At 46.2% G+C, this 25,634-nt stretch overlaps 1 protein-coding gene across 1 annotated transcript; it reads right to left on the reverse strand.

The window, feature by feature from the left end:
* Positions 1 to 934: 934 nt before the first annotated feature.
* On the reverse strand, positions 935 to 24,963 carry LOC139157815 (uridine-cytidine kinase-like 1). Its single transcript, XM_070734984.1, has 15 exons — positions 24,838 to 24,963; positions 24,264 to 24,463; positions 23,201 to 23,307; positions 22,684 to 22,854; positions 18,758 to 18,829; positions 18,304 to 18,493; positions 16,282 to 16,343; positions 15,843 to 15,859; positions 13,307 to 13,405; positions 11,508 to 11,601; positions 11,227 to 11,289; positions 8,986 to 9,108; positions 8,779 to 8,886; positions 4,415 to 4,571; positions 935 to 2,021 (listed from the first exon to the last, which is right to left on the reverse strand). The coding sequence occupies exons 1-15, from the start codon at positions 24,891 to 24,893 to the stop codon at positions 1,948 to 1,950; spliced, it is 1,593 nt and encodes a 530-aa protein (XP_070591085.1). The 5' UTR covers positions 24,894 to 24,963; the 3' UTR covers positions 935 to 1,947.
* Positions 24,964 to 25,634: the final 671 nt, after the last annotated feature.

The following is a 25,634-nucleotide window of genomic DNA, read 5'->3' on the forward strand; positions in this document are numbered from 1 at the left end:
AAACAGCAAAGAACTAGAGCACATTGTGACAGTATATTAATGCCAGAAACTTCTTAAATGTAATCAAACTCCTCCCAATTATTTAAATAGATCTATTCCAAACATGACTAAGTCAGAGTTTAACTCAACTGCCTTATTTTAAAACTAAATAGGACACTACAGTATTACATTTCAGACTATACTTAATTTATTTAATTTAATTAATCTGACTTCTATGCCACCCAATCCCAATGGGACTCAGATGCTGTTAAAATTGATGTGGGTTTCTGGAAGTGTAGTTATTCTCTACTATTTAAAAGAAGATACAATAGAACTGGGCCTGTTCAGATCAATCATTTATTTTAAAAAGCTGTTTCATTTTCAATAACAAAGCAGCCTTTAAAAAATAAGTCTAATAATTTGAGCATTCTACAGACATTTAGTTATTGACTTACCTCCTTGAATCCAGTTTCAGCAACTGACTAGCACAAGAAAATAAAATTTTGCCTCTGCCTCTCAGCAATTTGCCTCCTTGCAGCTTTAGTTTCACTTTCAGTTTCGGCAGGTGGCTTGCCTGCAGCCTCAAATCAGCTGAGGGTCTGAGCTGTTTGCTGCAAGGAGGTAAATTGCTGGGAGGCAGAGGCCAAAGGGTGGGTGGGGCTACAATTGGTGAATAATACACACCCAAGTTTTCACCCTCTTTTTTGGGGCGCAAAAAGGTGCATCTTATACTCAGAAAAATACGCTAATTATAATTTGTAGCTCTTCTAAGATGCTGTATAGTTCAATTGTATTGCATGATTTAATTTTTATTCGGATATTCTGACACTTTCAATCTTTTTCTGAAATTAAATGCACTGAGCAAATAGGATGTAAATGCCACCTTTGTATTTCCTCCTCTTCATCTGAAAGACATCAAACTAAGAGATCCCAATTACAAAGAGATAAAGCCAAGTAGCACTGTAAATCTTTTATTATGGCATTAAAAAAAAAAAAAAGCAATTCCGCTGAGTACAGACAGTACTGAAAAACAGATCAGGATAAGGGAATGCAGGTTGGGGGCCTAAGGTTAGGCCAGTAGCCACTTTTGGTTTGGAAAGCTCTGGCTTTCACTAATAGTAGTACTGTATTGAGTTTAGGCGTAAAGCCCTTGCCTCTAGCACGAGGTCCCTTATAGCCACACTGGTCCCAAATGCTTGTGCAGTCACAAATGAGGGAGGGCAGGTACAATTTACGGACAGCTGTCAAGATCACAGGATCCCCAATGAGTCAGTGTCAAATTGTTTTAGAGGGGAACCCCAGGCCAACGTGCAGAAGCCTGCTTGCATTGCACATCAGCCAGTGAGGAAACATATATAAAAGGGCAGAAGTAGCTCACCGGGTCAGTGGAAAATCCAATGGATTTGCATGGATTTCTTACAGCATCCTTGACAAGGGGACAAGATGCTGAAGCTGGAGAAAAGCAACCAGGTGACCCAGAGAGATCCTTTCACGGAGCCTCCTTAAAGTCAAATCCAAGAGAAAGGTCCCTGAAGGATGAATGGAGCCAGACGCCTCCCGGAATAGCGCTTCCTCTCCCCTTGCGCCCATCATGCTGCTGCCCACAACGAAGCCACGTTTCATACGAATTCCTATATTCTTTATACTATTTTCTAATAACAGTATTGGATGTTTAAAAAAGGGAAAAAGAAAGCCTGGGAAGCAGCACTACAGTGGGAGTAGATACCCCAATAAATAGCAATAAATATGAAGGAGACTATGAATGGGAAGGTAGCAGCAGCAATGTTTCCATCCCAGTTGGTGTATTCTAGCAGGAAGTGCTATCCAAATCGCACCACCGCTGAGAAGTCCAGTAAAGCTTGCAGTTATGAAAAAGAAAAGGACCAGGGCAATTGCATTATGCCTGTAGTCAAGCCAAGAAGAGGCACCCAATACTCAAGAAATAAAGCCTTGTCCAGCAGAGTCAGGTCAGCAGTCCATGTCGTCACTGTCGTACCAGGGGATGGTGCCGTCGGTGCCAAAATAACGGTCTCCAAAGTTCCCTAACGAAACATGAATTACATGCTTGTAATAGATGCATCCCGGCCCGTGGAAATACCCGCAACGTTGCAGTGCCCTCCCCTAAGACAAAAATGATTGCTAAATCAGCTGAACCCGGGGTCTGAAACCCGGGGCCACTTTAAGACTTGTGGACTTCAACTCCCAGAATTCCTCAGCCAGCAAAGCTCAACACCTCACCTCAGCAAAGCTGGCTGAGGAATTCTGGGGGTTGAAGTCCACAAGTCTTAAAGTGGCCCGGGTTTCAGACCTCTGAGCTGAACAAAATCACTTATCAGAACACAAATGCTATAGCTCAGGGGTCAGCAAACCATAGCTCGCGAGCCCATGCGGCTCTTTGGCCCCTTGTGTGTGGCTCTTCTGCAGAAGCTGAGTTTCCAGCCCAGCGCACCTATCACCATTTTGGTTTTGGGGTTTTTTAAAAAAAATTTCAGGGGGTTTTGCACTCTGACCATGCGGCACAGGAGGAAGTGAAATGGCAGGGAGGTGAGATTTGGGACCCACCAGTCAATTCCTCCTGAAGGCTGTGGAGGTGGAGGGGGAAGAGGGCAAACCAGCTAGAAACTTTCCAGGCTGGCAGCCCCATCCCATAGCCAGCCAGCATCTCTTGAGGTTTGTGGGCATGGGAGTGGGGGAAAGAGAGCGAGCCTGCTAGAAGCTTTATGAGAGCCATAGAGAGATGGAGAGTGGGAGGGAGGGGGAGAGAGAGAGATACAGAAAGAGGGGGGAGATAGAGAGGAAGAAGTGGGGGGAGGGAGACATATGTATGACTGTTTTTATATTAAGGGTTTTGGACCGGGAGTCACTGCTCACAGTCACTCATGCCCTCATCACCTCGAGGCTCGACTACTGTAACGCTGTCTACATGGGGCTACCTTTGAAAAATGTTTGGAAACTTCAGATCGTGCAGAATGCAGCTGCGACAGCAATCATGGGCTTTCCCAAATATGCCCATGTTACACCAACACTCCGCAGTCTGCATTGGTTGCCGATCAGTTTCCGGTCACAATTCAAAGTGTTGGTTATGACCTATAAAGCCCTTCATGGCACCGGACCAGATTATCTCAGGGACCACCTTCTGCTGCACGAATCCCAGCGACCAGTTAGGTCCCACAGAGTGGGTCTTCTCCGAGTCCCGTCAACTAAACAATGCCGCTTGGTGGGACCCAGGGGAAGAGCCTTCTCTGTGGCGGCCCTGGCCCTCTGGAACCAACTCCCCCCCAGAGATTAGAATTGCCCCCACCCTCCTTGCCTTTCGTAAGCTACTTAAAACCCACCTCTGCCGCCAGGCATGGGGGAATTGAGATTCCCTTTCCCCCTAAGCCTTTACAATTTTATGCATGGTATGTCTGTATGTATGTTTGGTTTTTTTATATTAATGGGTTTTTAATCGTTTTTAGTATTGGATTACAGTGTTCCCTCGATTTTCGCGGGTTCGAACTTCGCGAATAGCCTATACCACGGTTTTTCAAAAAATATTAATTAAAAAATACTTCGCGGTTTTTTTCTATACCATGGTTTTTCCCGCCCGATGACATCATACATCATCACCAAACTAATAATTTTTGCAAATAAATAACAAAAAAATAATTATTGTTAATAAATAATTATGTTTATAAATATCAGGATCACTAAGTGTCTTATTCAATGGTGAGTACCAGTAATAATGGTGAGTAAATGGTTGCTAAGGGAATGGGAAATTGTAATGTAGGGTTTAAACTCTTAAGGGAAGGCTTGTGACACTGTCCATAGCCAAAAATGGGGCATTTACTTCCGCATCTCTACTTCGCGGAAATTCGACTTTCGCGGGCGGTCTCGGAACGCATCCCCTGCGAAAATCGAGGGAACACTGTATTATTGTACGCTGTTTTATGATTGCTGTTAGCCGTCCCGAGTCTTCGGAGAGGGGCGGCATATAAATCCAATTTTTTTTTTAAAAAACTATTTTTTAAAAAACATTGGATTTGTACTGTGTTTTGTTGTTGTGAGACGCTCCGAGTCTCCGGAGGGGAGCGGCATACAAATCAAATCAATCACTCAATCAATCAATCAAATAAATAATAAATAAATATAAAGAGGGGGGGGAGAGAGAGGGGAGTTTGTTGTTCCCAGTTCTCTGTCCTAATGACCGGCTGGGTAGGTGTGGCTCGGGAGGGGGGTCATGTGACTGGGTGGGAGTGAGTGATGTCAAGCTGGCCACGCCCACCAGGTTTTGTGGCTCCCAGTGGGTTTTTTCCTCCTGTGGGAAATGGGTCCAAATGGTGCTTTAAGTGTTTGCCGACCCCTGCTATAGCTAGACAATGCCTGACTTGTGCCCCTTAGGCTCACCAAACCAACCAGAGCAAAAAGAAGGGCCAGAAAAACCATAACTGCTTACCAATGCCAGGGATGATGTGGAATTCCTCGTTGACTCTCTTGTCCACAGCTGTGGTGATGATGCGCACACGGGGAAAGGCATAAGCCACAGAATGGACTCCCATCTCTGCCATCAGCAGAGACAGTAAGAAGATCCTATCCTCTTGTACATCATGATCCTGTGGGATACAGCACTTGTGAGCAGTCCCTCTATGACTCCATCCAGGCTGCAGGTCAAATTATTCTGCGTTTTGCAAACCCATTTTTCAACGGCACCTTCAAACCATCAATCTCATTTATGCAACCCCAATCCACATTATGTCAGGCCGAAGCCCTCATGTGGAGTTAGAGACTTTGGCCTGCCACAGAAGAATAGTATTATGGGGACTGGGAGGGGTAGTTGCATGAGAGGGAAAGCTACTAGCCACAACAAATTCCTGTCTTAGAGTCCAAGGTCATCTTTTGTTCTGCATCAGCGGATGTAAGGAAGAGGTCGGTGAAAGCCCTGCACTCGGACTGGTCCTCGTGATGAACTTGTGGGTGTGGGGAATGGCCCTTAACCTGGGTGGGGTACTGGAAGGAAGTTATGGCAATGGCGTGAGCAGCATGGCTCTGATAATAAATCAAATCTTGGATGAGAGAATTGGACTGGAATCTGATTTATTTCTCAGATGCTATTTGGGGCGCTGACACCTTAGCCGTATTCATCAGTCTGTCTTGGCAATTATAAAGGAAATGGCAGTATTAGTGAAAAGGAATGAGATGGGAGAATTTAGAGAAATAAAAGAAGGAGCGATAGAAAGTGCTCAAGCGATAATAGTCCTAGGCTGGAAGGATGCGAAAAAATGGACAATACAAAATTGGTATCAGTACATGGTGCATCATATTCAACTTGAGATAGAAACATAGAAGACAGACGGCAGAAAAAGACCTCATGGTCCATCTAGTCTGCCCTTATACTATTTCCTGTATTTTATCTTACAATGGATATATGTTTATCCCAGGCATGTTTAAATTCAGTTACTGTGGATTTCCCAACCACGACTGCTGGAAGTTTGTTCCAAGGATCTACTACTCTTTCAGTGAAATAATATTTTCTCACGTTGCTTTTGATCTTTCCCCCAACTAACTTCAGATTGTGTCCCCTTGTTCTTGTGTTTACTTTCCTATTAAAAACACTTCCCTCCTGAACCTTATTTAACCCTTTAACATATTTAAATGTTTCGATCATATCCCCCCTTTTCCTTCTGTCCTCCAGAGTCCAGACTATAGAGATTGAGTTCATTAAGTCTTTCCTAATACGTTCAATTTTGTCAATATCTTTTTGTAGGTGAGGTCTCCAGAACTGAACACAGTATTCCAAATGTGGTCTCACCAGCGCTCTATATAAGGGGATCACAATCTCCCTCTTCCTGCTTGTTATACCTCTAGCTATGCAGCCAAGCATCCTACTTGCTTTTCCTACTGCCCGACCACACTGCTCACCCATTTTGAGACTGTCAGAAATCACTACCCCTAAATCCTTCTCTTCTGAAGTTTTTGCTAACACAGAACTGCCAATGCAATACTCAGATTGAGGATTCCTTTTCCCCAAGTGCATTATTTTACATTTCGAAACATTAAATTGCAGTTTCCATTGCTTTGACCATTTATCTAGTAAAGCTAAATCATTTACCATATTACAGACCCCTCCAGGAATATCAATCCTATTGCACACTTTAGAGTCATCGGCAAATAGGCAAACCTTCCCTACCAAACCTTCCCCTAAGATTATATTTTATATTATTCATAAGAGATTATGAATAAGAGGATGAATTTGGCCAATGAAACTAATCTGCAGGCACTGATGGGAGGATGGGACAAGGTAAGAGGACATGTGGTTAGTAGAATTTGAGACCAAGCTATAAAGAATAAATTAGAATTACTTTATAATATGTAAATAGATATACTGCTCTTAAATTAAAATGGTATACAGTGATCCCCCGTTTATTGCGTCCCCAACCATTGCGAACAGGGTACTTCGCTATTTTTCAACCCGGAAGTCAAAAATACCATCTACGCATGCGTGCCGGGCACGCATGCGTAGATGGCAGCGGCTTCCCTGGGTCTTCCCCCTCTTGCTGGCGTCAGCGAGGAGTTTCCCCACCGCCCACGCAAACTCCTCGCTGCCGCTCGCCCGCCCTTAGCATGCCCACGCCATTCGCTCCCCCCTCTTGCTGTCGGGAGGGCGAGAAGCCCTCCCCAGCACCCGCTTGCCCGCCCTTCGCCCTGGCGGAGAAATTCCAGCCCCCACCTGGTCCCGCCCGCGGCTCGGCTTCCCTGGCTGCTGCTCCGGTCGCCCGATCGTCTCCTGCCTCCTGTGCCGATGTTCCCTGCCAAGCCTGGCTCGGATTCCCTGGCTGCTTGGCCGGGGGGGGGGCTCGGCCGAAAGGAGCTGGAGACGCAGAGCTGAACACACCCCTTCATCCCCAAAGGCCGGCCTTTTTGTCTGGGAGGGAAGATGACGTGCCGGTGGCACAGGGGCGAGGGGCGGGAGGCAAATCGCTGCGTCTCCAGCCCCTTTTGGCCGAGCCCCCCCCCCTCCGGCCAAGCAGCCAGGGAAGCCGAACTGGGCTTGGCGGGGAACATCGGCACGGGAGGCAGCTTCTGCCGGACATGGGCAATGGGCGGGACAGAGAAGCGGGGAGAATCAGGAGGCTCCTTTGGCAGCTGGGGGCTGCCTGGCTTTGTTGTTTTGGCTGCAGCGGGTGCCAGGCAGCCTCCAGCCGCCAAAGGAACCTCCTGATTCTTCCCGCTTCTCTGTCCCGCCCATTGCCCGTGTCCGGCAGAAGCTGCTGCCTTATTGCTCTTTGCCGGCGGGATGCAAAGTGCTGGGGTGGGAGGGTGTCCTGACAGCCCCCCCACCCATATGCTTCGCCTCCCGCCGGGCAAGAGCGCTCGGGTGGCAACTTCTTCTAGAAACGGGCGATGTCCACGCTCTCTCTCGGCGCTTTCGAGCCGAGTCCGTGAGCGAGTTCGCTCCCGGACTCGGCTCGAAGGCGGCGAGAGACAGCGCCAAGGAACGGGCCTGTCCACGCTCTCTCTCGGCGCTTTCGAGCCGAGTCCGTGAGCGAGTTCGCTCCCGGACTCGGCTCGAAAGCGCCGAGAGACAGCGCCAAGGAACGGGCCTGTCCACGCTGTCTCTCGGCGCTTTCCAGCCGAGTCCGTGAGCGAGTTCGCTCCCGGACTCAGCACGAAAGCCCCGAGAGACAGCGCCAAGGAACGGGCCTGTCCACGCTGTCTCTCGGCGCTTTCCAGCCGAGTCGGGGAGCGAGTTCGCTCCCGGACTCAGCACGAAAGCCCCGAGAGACAGCGCCAAGGAACGGGCCTGTCCACGCTCTCTCTCGGCGCTTTCCAGCCGAGTCGGGGAGCGAGTTCGCTCCCGGACTCAGCACGAAAGCCCCGAGAGACAGCGCCAAGGAACGGGCCTGTCCACGCTGTCTCTCGGCGCTTTCCAGCCGAGTCGGGGAGCGAGTTCGCTCCCGGACTCAGCACGAAAGCCCCGAGAGACAGCGCCAAGGAACGGGCCTGTCCACGCTGTCTCTCGGCGCTTTCCAGCCGAGTCGGGGAGCGAGTTCGCTCCCGGACTCAGCACGAAAGCCCCGAGAGACAGCGCCAAGGAACGGGCCTGTCCACGCTGTCTCTCGGCGCTTTCCAGCTGAGTCGGGGAGCGAGTTCGCTCCCGGACTCAGCACGAAAGCCCCGAGAGACAGCGCCAAGGAACGGGCCTGTCCACGCTGTCTCTCGGCGCTTTCCAGCTGAGTCGGGGAGCGAGTTGGCTCCCGGACTCAGCACGAAAGCCCCGAGAGACAGCGCCAAGGAACGGGCCTGTCCACGCTGTCTCTCGGCGCTTTCCAGCTGAGTCGGGGAGCGAGTTCGCTCCCGGACTCAGCACGAAAGCGCCGAGAGACAGCGCCCCCCGGACCCCCAACCCGGGTTTGGGGGGCTGCTAGGAAGCCCCCCATGCCGGCGGCAAACAGCCGCGCCGCCCCCAATCTTCGGCTCCTCGCTAGCGCTGTGGGAGTAAAAACACCGTCTGCACATGCGCAGATGGTGTTTTTACTTCCGCATCGCTACTTCGCGAAAACCCGCTCGTTGCGGGGGCTCCTGGAACGGAACCCTCGCAACGAGCGGGGGATCACTGTATAGAAAATATGCCCCCATTTTGGTGGAGGGGTATGAATGTTGTTTGGTGGTGGGCACTTTGTATTGAGCGCATGTGTTGTGTGAATGTTTTATAATCAATTAAAAAATTGATTTAAAAAACCTGTCTTGGCTTACAACATCAAGGACAGAAGAATCCCAACCAACCAACCAACCATCTCACGTAACAGGGCTTCCACATACCAATAGCACCCGAATAGCCATCATGGCAGCAGCTCCTGTAGACACAGTGCTATCCATCAGGATGACGTAGTCTTCACTGATCTCTTTGGGCAGCCTGAGATAATGCAGCTGGCAAGAGCAGAAAAAGAATTCAGAAGGATAAAACTCAGCCCCATCTCAAAACTATCTTAACCGTCTCCCCAAAGACCCCATTCCATTCTTTTTCACCTCGGGTTCCCCTGTGTCATGGTTGGTTTGGATGAGAATTTTCCCCAGGCGAATATCTTTGCAGACAGCTGTAAGAGCCTGCTCCATGGTCTCACCTGCTCTCAGGATGGAGATTCCAGTGATCTATAAGAGGGGAACACAGCTTTCTTCGAAGATCCTTGTCAATAGCTTAACCACTTAAATCTAATACTGCAAAACATTGCTATGTGTTTGTAACAGTGACAGAGGCCTTGATTGCATGAAGAAAATCCCAGCTGCGTCTCCAGCAGCTATTATCCAAAGTAGACTTTCCAAACAAGACTTACTGAAGGGCCTAATCCAGAGGTAGGCAAAGGTGACTCTTCTATGACTTGTGAATTTCAACTCCCAGAATTCCTGAGCTAATCATGCTAGCTCAGGAATTCTGGGAGTTGAAGTCCACATGTCATAGAAGAGCCAACTTTGCCCACCCCTGGCATCTCACTTGGCCAATAAAGAATTCTATTCTATTCTATAGAAAACAGACAGTTTCATGAAAAAGAGGACTGGGGTGACATGATAGGGGTGTTCCAATATCTAAGAAGCTGCCACGAAGAAGGGGGGGGTGTTTGTCAACCTACTCGCCAAAGCACGTGAAGGCAGAACAAGAAGCAATTCCTTGAAATTAATCAAGGAACCGACCGAGAACTAAGGAGAAATTTCCAGACAAAACAATGAGTGGAACAACTTGCCTCCAGAAGTTGTAGGTGCTTCAATGCTGGAAGTTTTTAAGCAGGTTGGACAACCCTTTGCCTGAAACAGTCTAGGGCCGGGATGGTGAACATATGGCATGCGTGCCACAGGTGGCACACAGAGCCATATCAGAAGGGCACGTGAAACACTGTCCTATGACAGCTCCAGCGCACGCCAGCTGATTTTCGGCCTTGGGGAAGGCCATTTCATCCTCTGGACGCTCCAGAGAAGCTTCCCTGAAGCCCTGGAGTGCAAAAAACCCCACCCAATGGGCAAACCGGAAGTCCAGAAAACGCACTTCCAATTCAAGGTCCCTTCCAATTCTGTTATTCTATTATCATTATTATTATTAAGCACCTAGGACTGTGTGATATAGCGGCGGATAACGTGCGCGATCCCAGTAAAGCGGCCTTTTGCAATTGACAGATGGAGATTTTGTCAATTCCGATGGTTTTCAAATGTCCGCTGAGATCCTTTGGCACTGCGTCCAGCATGCCAAGGACCACTGGGACCACTTTCACTGGGTTATGCCAGAGTCGCAGTCAATTTTTAGATCTTCATATTTCACTTATTATTATTATTATTATTATTATTATTATTATTATTATTATTATAATTATTATTATTGTCACACTGTATATTGACAGCCCATTTAGTAATGAAACAGTTAACTAGTGTGTCTTATTGGCTCCTCCTCTTATGTCGCAATATCCTGCCAACCTCTCTTCTCTTCCTCTCTCTACCTCTTAACCTCCATGATGTAAGAAGCATATGTTCTCCTGTCCCTCCAGACAGTCTTTTATTTGTTTATCTCTTTGTTTTTAAAATAAACGTCTTGTTTTAAAAAATGATTGAGCCTTCTATCCATCGACCTCCGGAGTTAAGGTCCTAACAGATCATAATCTCCGCGACTATTATTATTATTATTATTATTATTATTATTATCATTATCCATGTGCCGCCTCTATGTTGGTTGAGGCAGGCAGGATTCCCTTGAGTACCATTTGTTGGGGGTCAAGGGAAAGGGAGGGTTTTCCCTTCTCTTTCTGCTCAAGATCCCCATGGACAATCGGTGGGCCACTGTGTGACAAAAATGCTGGACTCAATGGACTTTGGCCTGATTCAGCATGGCTCTTCTTATGTTCTTATATTGTTGTTGTTGTTGTTATTATTATTATATTAGTCTATTTACCACCTTTCCCTTTTTCTGTCCTACAAAGATACTACCCTACTGACACCTTTGAGGCAAATAGAAGAGCCGGGGTGGCGCAGCAGTTAGAGTGCTGTACTGCAGGCCACTGAAGCTGACTGTAGATCTGTAGGTCAGCGGTTCAAATCTCATCACCGGCTCAAGGTTGACTCAGCCTTCCATCCTTCCAAGGTGGGTAAAATGAGGACCTGGATTATGGGGGCTGTTAAAAAGTGCTATTGCTAACATGTTGTAAGCCACCTTGAGTCTAAGGAGAAGGGCGGCATAAAAATCAAATAAATAAATAAATAAATAAATTAGAAAAAAAATAAATCACTCACCCGTTGCCTGTGAAATCTCTTTCCATCATAAATTGTCCCCTGTGGTGTCTCTACAGTAACTGGCTGAAAAAGTCAAGACAATTGCCAGTTGGAACAGAAGGCGCTGCCAAGGCCAAATCGCCAATCGCGCAAGGCTACTTGCTTGAGGCACGCTTGAACCAAAAAACACAAGAATCACTTCATGTGCAGATAGAAAGTGAGATGGTCTGTGTGGCATCTCTGTTGTAAAATAAGTGGAGTGTGTTCGTGTGTGATCTGAAATGAGTGGGAGAAGCACCTACCTTGAGTGGTAGAAAGGAAAGGGCGTGTTCAATCAGCAGCCGCATGAGACGCTTGGAATAGAATATGAACTCATCCCTGCTGGTGTCCTTGTTCCTGCAAAGCAAACAGAAGTAAAAATTATTCCAGGCTAGGATTCCATCCCAGAAAATGTCTTTATCTAAAGCAGGGGTAGGCAAAGATGGCTCTTCTATGACAGGTGGACTTCAACTCCCAGAATTCCTGAGCTAGCAGGATTGGCTCAGGAATTCTGGGAGTTGAAGTCCACAAGTCATAGCCAACTTTGCCTACCTCGATCTAAAGCAAGCCTGTCACCGTCGAGGTTCGACAGTTCTGAATTTGCCTATGAAAACCAGGTCTTTCATCTTTTTATTTATTTATTGACTGATTGATTGATTTGATCTGATTTCTATGCCGCCATTCTCCTTAGACTCAGGGCGGCTCACAACAAGCAAATACAAAACGTATCAGGAATCTAATATTAAAATACGGTGATACCTCGTCTTACGAACTTAATTGGTTCCAGGAGGAGGTTCGTAAGGTGAAAAGTTCGTAAGACGAAACGTTTCCCATAGGAAACAATGTAAAACCAATTAATGCGTGCAAGCAACAAAAAAAAAAATCGCAAAAACGGCGCTCCGCTGGGCGCCGCCAACCGGCTGTCACCTTTTGAAACAGCCGGGCGCTTCTCGGCACTCTCCTGAATGCCGAACGCGGAAACTCGGCAAAAGTTAGGGTTTGGGAGAACGCCAAGAAGTGCCGCCACCCATCTATTACCTTCCGAAACAGCCGGAGGGCTTCTCAGTTCGGCAAAAGTTCAGGTTCGGCGTTCGGGAGAACGCCGAGAAGCGCCGCCACACGGCTGTCACCTTGCCAGAAGAGCCGTGGAGCTGTCGGCAGGTCGGGAGGCTCAAACGGAGGTCGGGAATTCCAATACAGAATTCCAGGGGCGGAGCTTTGATGTCATGAAGACGTCCTTCCTGGAGTCCACATTTCGGCCGGCCAAGAAGAACGTCTCCGTGACGTCAAAGCTCCGCCCCTGGAATTCCCTATTGGGATTCCCCACCTCCATTTGAGCCTCCCGACTGGCCGACAGCTCCACGCCTCTTCTGCGAAGGTGACAGCCGGGCGTTGGCGCTTCTCAGCGTTCTCCTGAACCTGAATGCCGAACCCGAACTTTTGCCAAACTTCCGGGTTCGGCGTTTGGAAGAATGCCGAGAAGCCCCCCCCCCCCGGCTGTTTTGGAAGGTGACAGCCGGGCAGCGGCACTTCTCGGTGGCCACCCAAACCCGAACGTTTGCCGAACTTCCGGGTTCGGCGTTCGCGACAGCGGGTTCGTAAGGCGAAAAAAGTTTGTAAGAAGAGGCAAAAAAATTCCAAAACCCCGGCTTCGTATCTCGAAAAGTTTGTATGACAAGGGGGTTCGTATCACGAGGTACTACTGTACAGTACTCTAAAAAAATTACCATATTAAAAAAATATAAAAATCTAACTTAATTTATATTCCAAAATCCCAATATATTTGAAAACCAATCATCCACATTCATGCTATCATCTTCATTCATAGGCCGGGATAGATGTTAAAATTTCAGTGGCCTGTCGGCAAAGGTTCATTTTTAAAGCCTTACAAAAGACTGGGATGGTTGGGACGGTATGAATCTTCGGGGGGGGAGTTGATTCCAAAGGGCGTTAAGCAGCCGATGCTTCTCTGTAGCTGCTACAGTCAGACTTTCCCTCTGCAAAGGCCCATGTAGCCTGTCTCAGAGGCAGGCATACCCCACTGACGTATCTTTCCTAGTACCTGATAATAGTGTGCATCCCCCGAACCTGCGGTGTGCTCTCCAAGACACTTAAGGTTGCTGGCAATGGTTGTCCCTGATGAGCAGAGGCCAAGGCTGCTCTGTGCAAAAATTTAAGAATGATGAGTCACGTGGAAGAAAGAACCAATGTTATCGGCTGACCCTACAATTAACAGCTCCGCATGCAAAATATCATTTCTGCTCATATGGTCATCGCCCCGCCACCCCAACACTTGTGCACAAAGAAAGAAAGATGGGTCCAAAATAAATTCTGAAAAATTCAGGTTCCCCTTGCCGCTTTTAAGATAGGGGTCACCTAGGACAGTGTTTCCCAACCTTGGCAACTTGAAGATATCTGGACTTCAACTCCCAGAATTCCCCAGCCAGTGTTTCCCAACCTTGGCAACTTGAAGATATCTGGACTTCAACTCCCAGAATTCCCCAGCCAGTGTTTCCCAACCTTGGCAACTTGAAGATATCTGGACTTCAACTCCCAGAATTCCCCAGCCAGTGTTTCCCAACCTTGGCAACTTGAAGATATCTGGACTTCAACTCCCAGAATTCCCCAGCCAGCATTCGCTGGCTGGGGAATTCTGGGAGTTGAAGTCCAGATATCTTCAAGTTGCCAAGGTTGAGAAACACTGACCTAGGACAAATTGCTCTTAACTTCATTCAGCAATTACAGTGCACCAAGGTCTCCAATGCCCACTCTTGAAAGTCAGGCACAGCTAAATTTATCTTTCTACTAATGGATTAAAACAAAAACAAAAACAGGAGCACAGGAGCAGAAAGACACCCCCGCCCTCCCCAATACTGGCTCCATTCCCACCCCCATCCCCCTTAAAACGGAACACGATACACAAGGAGAGGAAGGTGCAGCAGGGAATAGCCAAAGGAGACCAAGTGTCCTCACATATGCCAGCGTAGCTTCCTCTGATGCAGGTGCCCAGGCCCAGCAGGACAGAAGAGAGACAGATAGACAGAGTGCGTTAGGAGGGGCAACAAGGCAGCAGCTTCCTGCCTGAGACACGGGGCAGAGGGACAGCAGAACGCTCCCAGGGTACCAGAACTGGGAGAGCAGCTGGGATCCAGTAGCTCACTGCAAATGAGTCTTAAAACGACTGGACGAACTTCCTCTCCTCCATCCCAACCTTGCTGAAAGGGATACCGTTTTGGTATTGCAAATTACACTTGCGAGAATGTGGCTGGAATGTAAAATGCATTGAAATTCCATTCAATACAGCCCCATATGTTATTGTGTATGTTATTGTACACAAAATAATAGTGTTGGCAATAAATACACTGCTCAGAAAGAAATAAAGGGAACACTTAAACAGCACAATATAACTCCAAGTAAATCAAACTTCTGTGAAATCAAACTGTCCACTTAGGAAGTAACACTGATTGACACAAAATTTCTTTTTCTTTCTTTCTTTCTTTCTTTCATTTATTTTGATGCCCTTCTCCTTAGAGTCATGGCGGCTTACAACGTGTTAGCAATAGCACTTTGCCCCCACAATCCAGGTCCTCATTTTACCCACCTCATTCATTCATTCATTTATTTATTTATTGGATTTGTATGCCACCCCTCTCCGTGGACTCAGGGCGGCTAACAACAGTGATAAAAACAGTATGTAGGAATCCAATAATAAAACAACTAAAAAACCCTTATTATAAAAACAAGACATACATACAGACATACCATGCATAAACTGTAGAGGCCCAGGGGGAAAGAATATCTCAGTTTCCCCATGCCTGATGGCAGAGGTGGGTTTTAAGGAGCTTACGAAAGGCGAGGAGGATGGAAGGCTGAATCAACCTTGAGCCGGTGATGAGATTTGAACCGCTGACCTACAGATCTAGCAGTCAGCTTTAGTGGCCTGCAGTACTGCACTCTACCCACTGTGCCCCCTCGGCTCACATGTTGTCAGCACATTCAACTTTGTACAGTATTCAGTGAGAATATTTCATTCATTCAGATCTAGGATGTGTTTTTTTGAGTGTTCCCTTTATTTATTTTTTGAGCCGTGTATTTCCTTGGCATGGAGGAGAAAGTGAGACTAGCAAGCAGCACCTTTCCTGAGAGCTCTACTTAGAAGTTGGCAAAGACGAACTCTCAGTAAAAAAGAGCACAAATCTAACATGCTCTAGAGCAGTGTTTCCCAACCTTGGCAACTTGAAGATATTTGGATTTCAACTCCCAGAATTCCCCAGCCAGCGAATGCTGGTTGGGGAATTCTGGGAGTTGAAGTCCAAATATCTTCAAATTGCCAAGGTTGGGAAACACTGCTCTAGAGATTCCAAAGCGGTCAGCGGTTTGCACATGCCCATTAGCAAATCTTCAGCCTAATTGATTGCCTGTATTGACCTCCTTATATACTCCCACCAAATACGGCCAGCAATTCTTCCCCAACACCCAGCTGCTCCCCCATTGGCTGGTTTGACGGGCGTCAAAGAACAATACTAAGATGAAGAAGGTGGGGGAAGAGAGAAGAGGAGGAAGGATCTAGCTCTATTTCTTTAAGGGTGCCACCATACCTGACTGTGATTTCACGCTGGGCGGTAGGAGGAGGAGGAGGAGCCCACACCGGGAGGCCGTATTACAAGGCAGGGAGTAGTGGGAAGTGAAACAAAACAAAACAGTCACTGCACACAGCAACAATTGCCCCAAGGCCAAGCCTACAATAATAAAACGGTGGCGCCATTCTTCCCCATTGCTTGCTAACTTGGGGGCAAAAACCACGTGGCAGGTGCAGCCATCAGGAGTGGAAGAATTCTAGGAACACCCATGAGCCACAGCTAGGAACTGGACGCCTTTCCATAATATGGGGAAAGGATGAGTTCTTGGCAGGGAGTGACTAGTCCTTTGGGCTATAATAACAAAAAGCAGGTACTGGCCAACGAGGAGGAGTAACCATGTGGGAATGGGCCTTCCTGCAGCAGTGTTTACTCCCTCCCCGAGACTACTTCTCCTCACCTTTTCCAACTGGCTATGAACATGCTGCACAATCAAGTCCAAAGCCACAAAGTTCTCTCCACCTGAAGGGGGGGGAAAAGGAAGTTTGAAAAACCAAAGAGGTTCTGAAGAATGGATAACTGCACTTTAGGTAATATTTCACCACTCCCATACATAGCTCAATGGCAGGTCTCTTTAAAAAAAAAATCCTATAGGCCAGTGATAGAAACAGAAACATAGAAGACTGATGGCAGAAAAAGACCTCATGATCCATTATTTTACTGAAAGAGTCGTAGATGCTTGGAACAAACTTCCAGCAGACGTGGTTGGTAAATCCACAGTAACTGAATTTAAACATGCCTGGGATAAACATATATCCATTGTAAGATAAAATACAGGAAATAGTATAAGGGCAGACTAGATGGACCATGAGGTCTTTTTCTGCCGTCAGTCTTCTATGTTTCTATGCCCTTATAATATTTCCTGTACAGTATTATGTCTTAGGATGGATATGTTTGTCGCAGGCATGTTTAAATTCAGTTACTGTGGATTTACCAACCACATCTGCTGGAAGTTTGTTCCAAGGGTCTACTACTCTTTCAGTAAAATAATATCTTCTCATGTTGCTTCTGATCTTTCCCCCAACTAACCTCAGATTGTGCCCCCTTGTTCTTGTGTTCACTTTCCTATTGAAAACACTTCCCTCCTGAACCTTATTTAACCCTCTTAACATATTTAAATGTTTCGATCATGTCCCCCATTTCCCTTCTGTCCTCCAGACTATACAGATGAGTTCATGAAGTCTTTCCTGATACGTTTTATGCTTAAGACCTTCCACCATTCGTGTAGCCCGTCTTTGGACCCGTTCAATTTTGTCAATATCTTTTTGTAGGTGAGGTCTCCAGAACTGAACACAGTATTCCAAATGTGGTCTCAGTGATAGTGAACCTATGGAACGCGTGTCACAAGTGGCATGTGGAGCCATATCGGTGGGCATGCACATCAGTCAGCTGATTTTCGGGCCTTCTGGGCCCACTGGGAGTTGGGAAACAGGCTGTTTCCAGCCTCTGGAGAGGTTGGGGAAGGCCCATTTTTTGCTCTCCCCAAACGCCGGAGCCTCTTTAGGAGGCTTGGAAGGGCAAAAACGGCCTTTGGAAGTAGGGGAATGGGCCGTTTCTGACTTCCAGGAGGGGAGGCCATTTTTGCCCTCCGCAGGTTCCTAGAAAGGCTCTGAAGCCTGGAGAGAGCAAAAAAACCAGGTTTGCCATTGCATGTTGGGAGCAGGGGAGTCACAGGCACATGTGCGGAGGGGGGCATGGAATTATCGGTGTGGGTATGCACGCGTGTGGCTCCCCACCACCACTTTTTGGTACATAACCAAAACATGTTTGCCATCACTTCTATCTATCTATCTATCTATCTATCTATCTATCTATCTATCTATCTATCTAGCTAGCTAGCTAGCTAGCTAGCTATCATCTATCTATTTATGTATCTATCTATCTATCATCTATCTATCATCTATCTATCTATCTATCTATCTATCTATCTATCTATCTATCTATCTATCTATCTATCTATTCGCTTTTTATACCACCCTTCTCCTTAGACTCAGGGTGGCTTACAACATGTTAGCAATAGCACTTTTTTAACAGAGCTAGGCTATTGCCCCCACAATCCGGGTCCTCATTTTACCCACCTCGGAAGGATAGGCTATAGGCCATAAATCAATCAGCCTGTTTTTTTTAACACTCTTTAAAAGTCTTTAAGGTGCAAATGGTTCCCTTGGTCAAGGAGATTAATATTTGTTTTTAATCTCGTGTTAATTGTCAGACCTTTTATGAGAACCATTTTTGGTGTGATGGCTAAACTGTTGGGCTAGAAACCATGAGACTAAATTGTAGTCATATTTGGACACAAAAAAGGCACTCTTTCTGTGTTCACACTCAAAATTCCTGAGCGTCCTACAGCGATATTGGCACAATACACAGCCCAATGTTGCACCTTGAACAATTCAACCGCCCTTCCTCTTCCTCCTCTCACCTCGAGGCACCACAATGTCTGCCGTCTGCATTGTAGGCTCAATATATTGCTCAAAGGCTGGCTTCACAAACTTGCTGTACTGCTTGATGACACCTGCCACGTCCCGCCCACGTTCCATGATGTCCCGCTTCAACCGCCGCACAAGCCGGATATCTGAGTCTGTGTCCACAAAAACTTTCATGTCCAGCAGCTGCAGAAGTCACAAGGAAGGGAAAAAACTAGAGACGCAGGTCTTGTCTTAGAACCTATTTACAAGTTACTTCCCACTCAATAGATGCATTTAAGACGCAAATTAAATAGGGAGCCTCTTTTTCCTTTATATTGTTTGTTTTAAAATATATAATTCAATAAAAATTATTTTTATTAATAAATAAATAAATAAATAAATAAATAAATAGAATGCCCATCTACCCAAATTGGTCCCTGTGTGTGTTATCTTTGCCCTATTTAGTACCTGTAGAAGCTCCTTATTGGCAAATGACAGGATACCTTCAAATACGATTACATTGGCCCCATAGATAATTTTCTGCAAAGAAAGGAGATATAATTTGTCAGTTAAAGCCATGGAGACAAATCAAAACCCAGAAGAATTTAAGACCTAAGACACTCTTCTTGGATACAGGGACACTTCTTACTCGGAAGGAACTAAGCTCAATTCCAATATGATGCTGTCCTTTTCACACTAAGTTCCTCTTTGTACCACAAGACTCCACAATCTAATAAAGGTTACATAAATGTGAAAGTTGCTAATGGAGTAGAGACCCTCAAATCAACTATGGAGACAAAAAAGCCTTTAGCAGCACCATTTTCATCCTGTAACCATCAGTTTTCAGGAAAGGGTGATAATCATTTCTCCTAAACAATAATGGGATGGTCCACTGTATTCCATAAATATTATTTATTGAATTTCATTCTTGTCATGAATGAAATACAGTGATACCTTGTCTTACAAACTTAATTGGTTACGGGACGAGGTTCTTAAGGTGAAAAGTTTGTAAGACGAAACAATGTTTCCCACAGGAATCAATGGAAAAGCGATTAATGCGTGCAAGCCCAAAATTCACCACTTTTGCCAGCCAAAGCGCCTGTTTTTGCACTGCTGGGATTTCCCTGAGGCTCCCCTCCATGGGAAATCCCACCTCCGGACTTCTGTGTTTTTGCGATGCTGCGATTTCACTGAGGCTCCCCTCGCTGGGAAACCCCACCTCCAGACTTCCGTTGCCAGCGAAGTGCCCATTTTTGCGCTGCTGGGATTCCCCTGCTGAGATTCCCCTGCAGCATCACAAAAACACGGAAGTCTGGAGGTGGGGTTTCCCATGGAGGGGAGCCTCGGGGGAATCCCAGCAGCACAAAAACGGGTGCTTTGGTGGCAACGGAAGTCCGGAGGCGGGGCATCCCAGGGGTGGCGGTGGGTTTGTAAGGTGAAAATAGTTTGTAACAAGAGGCAAAAAAATCTTAAACCCCAGGTTTGTATCTCGAAAAGTTTGTATGACGAGGCGTTTGTAAGACGAGGTATCACTGTATATTCATCCTCAGACTGCTAACTTCCTCCACCTGCAGATACCTACACTAGCAAACAGGTGAAATAAGACACCTACCGTGTTTCCCCGAAAGTAAGACAGTGTCTTACTTTCTTTTTACCCCCAAAAGACCCACTACGTCTTACTTTTGGGGTATGTCTTACATTGGAAAAAAATTGAAAGGGTCGCGTTCCCGAAGGCATCTCCCCAGAGTCCAGAAGGGCAGCCGCGGGACAGGAGCCTTGTGAGCCCTTTTCCAAGTTCAACCTCAGGGCTCCAAGCGGCGTGCACGCATGGAGCCACAGATGCGTGTCGGGGAAGCGTGTGTCTGGAGGGGAGGAGCCACTCTGCACAGTTGGGCAGCCCCACCTGCCTGCCGGAAAGGAGGCGGGCAAAGGAGGGCGTAGCTCCAGCTACTCGCCTCGGAGCTGGTCGGCCTCGCTGGCCGCTTACAGCCGAGCCTCGGCAGGTCTCGGTTGCTGGGAAGAACACCTTCGCTGCAAGCCGCCGCCCGCTCGGCTCGCTTCGGACCAGCGCCGTTCTTCACTTTGCCAAGCCAGGGAAGAGGCGGTGGCGCCGTGGTGAGGCGAAGGTGAGGGGCGCGCGGGGAGCTTGGAAGCGACGTCATCGGGCTCCCCCCCCGGCAATACCCCCATGTTTCCCCGAAAGTAAGACATATGTCTTACTTTCGGGGTACGGCTTATATTAGCCGACCCCCCTGAAATCCCCGATACGTCTTACAATCGGGGGTGTCTTACTATCGGGGAAACAGGGTAATGAGCAGAACTGTAATTCTGTTATCTGTCTTCAGTCCCCAAAATACAACAGACGTATTCATTGCATGCCTCATTCAATGAATATTATAGCAAAAACACTGGACTCAGAAAATCAGAAAAATATTGCTGAGCTTTCTTTTCAAATCATATTACAATTCTATTCTTCTGGTTTGGTTTTACTTAGAAACTGCTTTAGAAAAACGTGCATTTCAAAAACCAAGGTGGAATTCACTACGTGAACCAGAACAGAAAATACAAAGTTAGACATTCTGTGAATACAGTTAGTCAAATGCAGTTTTCCTTCCAAAAATCCTGCAGCACCTAAATGTCATCAGGCTGCAAAAGAAGAAATGTCTGCCAACTGAGACAAACATCATAGCTAAGATAAAGAACATTTTTAAAATTTAAATGCTGCAGCATTATTTTCACCGATCAAAAGAAGTTGTAATGGGAAGTGCACGAATAGTCCTTTTTCTAAAAACAGAGCTAGAATCAGGGCTGCATTATTTTTCATGACTGGGAGAAAGAAACTCCTTTCCCCCCATAGCTGGAGAAACTAAACTGGAAAGCTAAACCAAGAGTTTTTCAACCTCAGCAGTTTGAAGATGAATAATTGTTAGTACAGGGTACAGGGTTGTTAGGGATTGCCATTGTAAACTGCATATTGTACACTTGTACCAAACTTGTACTTAAAGGGTTAATGTGCACTCAAAGGGTTAACTTGTACTTGAAGAGTTAATATTCAAGGCTGTTTCGTCACTTCCTCATTGAAGCTATAAAAGCTCATTATTTTGCTCGGTCACTTCCTTTACTTTTGCCTGAGATGGGGGAGTCGTGTTTAAGCTTCGTGCTTATTATCTATATGGTATTTTGCTTTGTGCTAATCTTGTAATTGCTCAGTGCTTATTATTCTGTATTTGCTTCGTGCTTATTTTGGATTGTTTATATTTTGTTTATATGTAAATAATACTTATTTAACTAAGTCTGTGTCTTGGCTTTATCACACATCCATGCTCTGTTAAAATTCTCTGCTTGGTGTTGTTGAAGGTTTCATAGCCTAACCGAGACAAGCCAACAATAATGAATGGGGAATTTTAGGAGCTGAGGTTCGCAGAGTTGAGAAACATTGAGGCAGATCAATTTAATGTCTTTATGCATACAAGATGTACAGTCATTATCGGGAAATATTTCAGTTCCACATTAAAATAGGAAACCTACCTCAGGAATGATGAATCTAAGGCTTCCACATGTGAACCATTAGAAATTTTTACTATTGACGAACTTTGCTAGATGCTTGGAGCTATGATTCTGCATTTTTATTCTTGCCTTTCTCTAGAGGAGCTTGGGTGACTTGCATCTAGCCTATAACAACCCCTTCAATGGAAAGATTCTATGTATTTGCCGATCAGTTTCCGGTCACAATTCAAAGTGTTGGTTATGACCTATAAAGCCCTTCATGGCATCGGACCAGAATATCTCCGGGACTGCCTTCTGCCACACAAATCCCAGCGACCAGTTAGGTCCCACAGAGTGAACCTTCTCCGGGCCCCGTCAACTAAACAATGTCGTTTGGCGGGGGCCTGGGGAAGAGCCTTCTCTGTGGCAGCCCTGGCCCTCTGGAACCAGCTCCCCCCAGAGATCAGAATTGCCCCCACCCTCCTCGCCTTCCGTAAGCTCCTTTAAACCCACCTCTGTCGTCAGGCATGGGGGAATTGAGATATACCTTCCCCCTAGGCCTATACAATTTCTGCATGGTATGTTTGTGTGTATATTTGGTTTTTAATAAAGGTTGTTAGTAATTAAAATATTAGATTTGTTATATGCTGTTTTTATTATTGTTGTTAGCGGAGAGGGGCGGCATACAAATCTAATAAATGAATGAATGAATGAATGAATGAATGAATGAATGAATAAATAAATAAATAAATAAATAAATAAATTTGTGCAATTTTAGCCAACTGTATTACACCAAGTCATGAAAGCCTTAGGGAGCTTATGTGGCCTCACAGAAAAAAGCGGAAGGGAAGCCTTTTAATTTCTAAATATTGTTAGGAGCAATGGGACATCCTCCTGCAGCTACATACCCACTCCTTGCTTCGGCTGTGTGTGGTAAAATCGTAAACAGGAACTTTAACGCTCTTGCCCTCTTTCAGTTTGCGTACGACACTGATGAGCAGGTCAAAGTCAAAGGCATCGGGGTGGTCAAAGTTGTATTCATTACGAGCAGATTGCTCTTGCTGTTCTTTGTTCAGCACCTGGAAGAGAAATCAGAAAACAGGGAAGAGAACAGACTGGATCAGTATTGTAGAGGTGATTTCTTAGACTTCAATTTTCGCACTGATTCCCATTGTTGCCTTCGAGAGGGATGGAATTGAGGGAGTTGGGACAATATTATTTTACTGAAAGAGTAGTAGATGCTTGGAACAAACTTCCAGCAGACATGGTTGGTAAACCCACAGGAATTGAATTTAAACATGCCTGGGATAAATGTATATCCAATCTAAGATAAAATACAGGAAATAGTATAAGGGCAGACTAGATGGACCATGAGGTCTTTTTCAGCCGGCAAATTCTGTTTCTATGATATGTTAACCAGCCCACCTTGTAGAAGCTATCCATGGAGAGCAGCACCACCCAAGGCACATCTAGCGCTTCAATGATTTTGTTGGCCACTGTAGTCTTGCCAGATGCACTGCCACCACACAAGCCTTGGAAAGACAAAAACACCGCTAACATAAGCCAAGGAGAAGAGGAAAACCCAGAAGAACAGCCCTAAGACATGTCCGCTTCTCCTCTTAGTCTCCACCCTAGTGTGCCTGGCTTTCCAATGATCTCCACTTCAACCTCCCTAGTGGGAAAGAAGCCAACATGCAGATATCACCAACAGCCTTACTCAGAGTGGGAAAGTGTAGGTGTGGCGCCCACATAGCACATTGCAACTAAACCCAGCAGGCGTGGTATGACCAATATGGCCAAGAACAGCACAATACTTGGTGTTTTAAAAAAAAAATAAAATTACTTCAGCATAATACTCTCATTCTATGCAAGAAGCAGCTTTTCAAGGAGGAAGGGGAAATATGGCACAGAAAAACAGAAATCAGTAGGCATAGAAATTGAAATAATAATAATAATAATAATAATAATAATAATAATAATAATATCCAAAAGCAGGGAAACTGGCACTTCCAGCTGTTGGATAAATGGGTCATTCTTTGTCAAGTGAAATTGAAGCCTTATTTGAAAAGAAACCATCACAAAAACAACATATATACGTAATAGGAAAAAAAGTGCTCTTTCTAATGAAATAAAAATAAAGGTGATTGAAGGTGAGAAAATAGAGCAATAGAATAAAAACTTGCTCTTTCTCATGAAGATGATTGAAGGTGATGAAACAGAGCTGTTTTCTCACCTTCAAACATCCTTCATTTGTGTTTCATTAGAAAGAGCACATTTCTTCCTATCATATATGTTGTTTTTGTGATGGTTTCTTTTCAAATAAGGCTGCAAAAATCAATTAAGTGGACACCTGATCCACTTGGCAAAGAACGACCCAAATTTCAACTGGAAGCTCCTAGTTTGTTGGATAAATTGCCTAAGGATTCAAACAGACCCTCCCCCCCCCCAACTACAGGACCCAAAAGGAGCAGCCACCGATTCCCCCTACCAATGACAAAGGCTTCTTTGAACGGCGTGCCGGTCTCATTGTACCAGGGCGGCCGCCCAGCCGTGTAGATGGTGCGCTTGCTGGTCCGGAGCAGCGGAGGCTCCGTCTTCGACTGGCTGGTGGTCCTTTTCCGTGGGGAAAGCGACGGCGTGAGCGGCAAGCGGCCGACGAGGCCGTTCAGGGCGGCTCCTCTGCTCCCGCTGAGCCGGAGGGAAAGCGAACACGTTAGGGAAGGAAGGCTTCTCTCGACTCCCCCCCGCGCCCGACAAAGCAAACCGTGGCCGGTGAAGCTGCTTCTGCACCTGCAGGCAGAAGAAGCCACCTGCATGCCCCCCGCGCCACCCCTGTCATGCACGCCCCGTCTCCGGAAGCATCAGCGGCTCGGATCCCAACGTGGTCTCCGAGCTTAGGAAGAAGCAATACAATGCAATGGGAGGCGGAAGGAGTACGTGGCCGTGACTGCGGAGAGGAAATTTTAAACCGGAGGTGGGGGAAAACTTTCCAAAGGGAGGTGGACAAGGGACGGCAAGAGATGCCCCCACCCCGGGTCGCTGTACCCACCCGGACTCCTCACCTGCTGCGCCGCACAGCCGGAACGGCTTCCTCGAGCACGCCGTCCGCGGACGCCATCTCGACCACGCTCCCGCCAGTCCTCTTGCCTGCAGCCGCAAAGCTTGCCGGGAAAGAACGCCCGAGGGTGTGGCGCGCGCTGCTGACACCGCCCCTGCACTGCGAAAGGTCGAGTTCCAGGAAGACCATAGAGAAGAAAAGACGGAAGGGAGGGAGGGGTGGAGCAGATTTCTCTCTCTTTTTTTTCCAATTCCCCCCCCCCCATTTTTCTCCCTTACATTACATCACAGTTTTTTCTAAGAGGTCTGTAAGGGGCGTGTGGATAAGCGCACCATTGTGCCTACCGTCCCTGCCCTGCTGTCCTATTGTCTCCTTTTATCATTACTTTCTATGTTATGTTTATATAAACTGTACTTGATTGACAAATAAATAAATAAATAAAATAAAAATAAAATCCATGTATGTATACCTTCAGATATTAAAAATACTATTCATAAGTGCACCGGCATGCCTTCCATCCCCTGTGCTAATGTTTCTTTTTATTTTTTTACTAGTAACATACACAGTACAGTATATGAATATTATATCCAATGCTTCTTATTTTTTTACTAGAATCATGGATATGAATATTATTATATAGAAAGAATAGAATAGAGTAGAATAGAATTTTATTGGCCAAGTGTGATTTGTCTTGGTGCATATGCTCTCAGCATACATAAATGAAAAAGATACATTTGTCAAGAATCATGTGATACAACACTTAATGATTATCATAGGGGTCAAATAAGCAATGAAGAAACA

The sequence above is a fragment of the Erythrolamprus reginae genome, chromosome 1, assembly GCF_031021105.1.
Source record: "Erythrolamprus reginae isolate rEryReg1 chromosome 1, rEryReg1.hap1, whole genome shotgun sequence".
Lineage (NCBI taxonomy): Eukaryota > Metazoa > Chordata > Lepidosauria > Squamata > Dipsadidae > Erythrolamprus > Erythrolamprus reginae.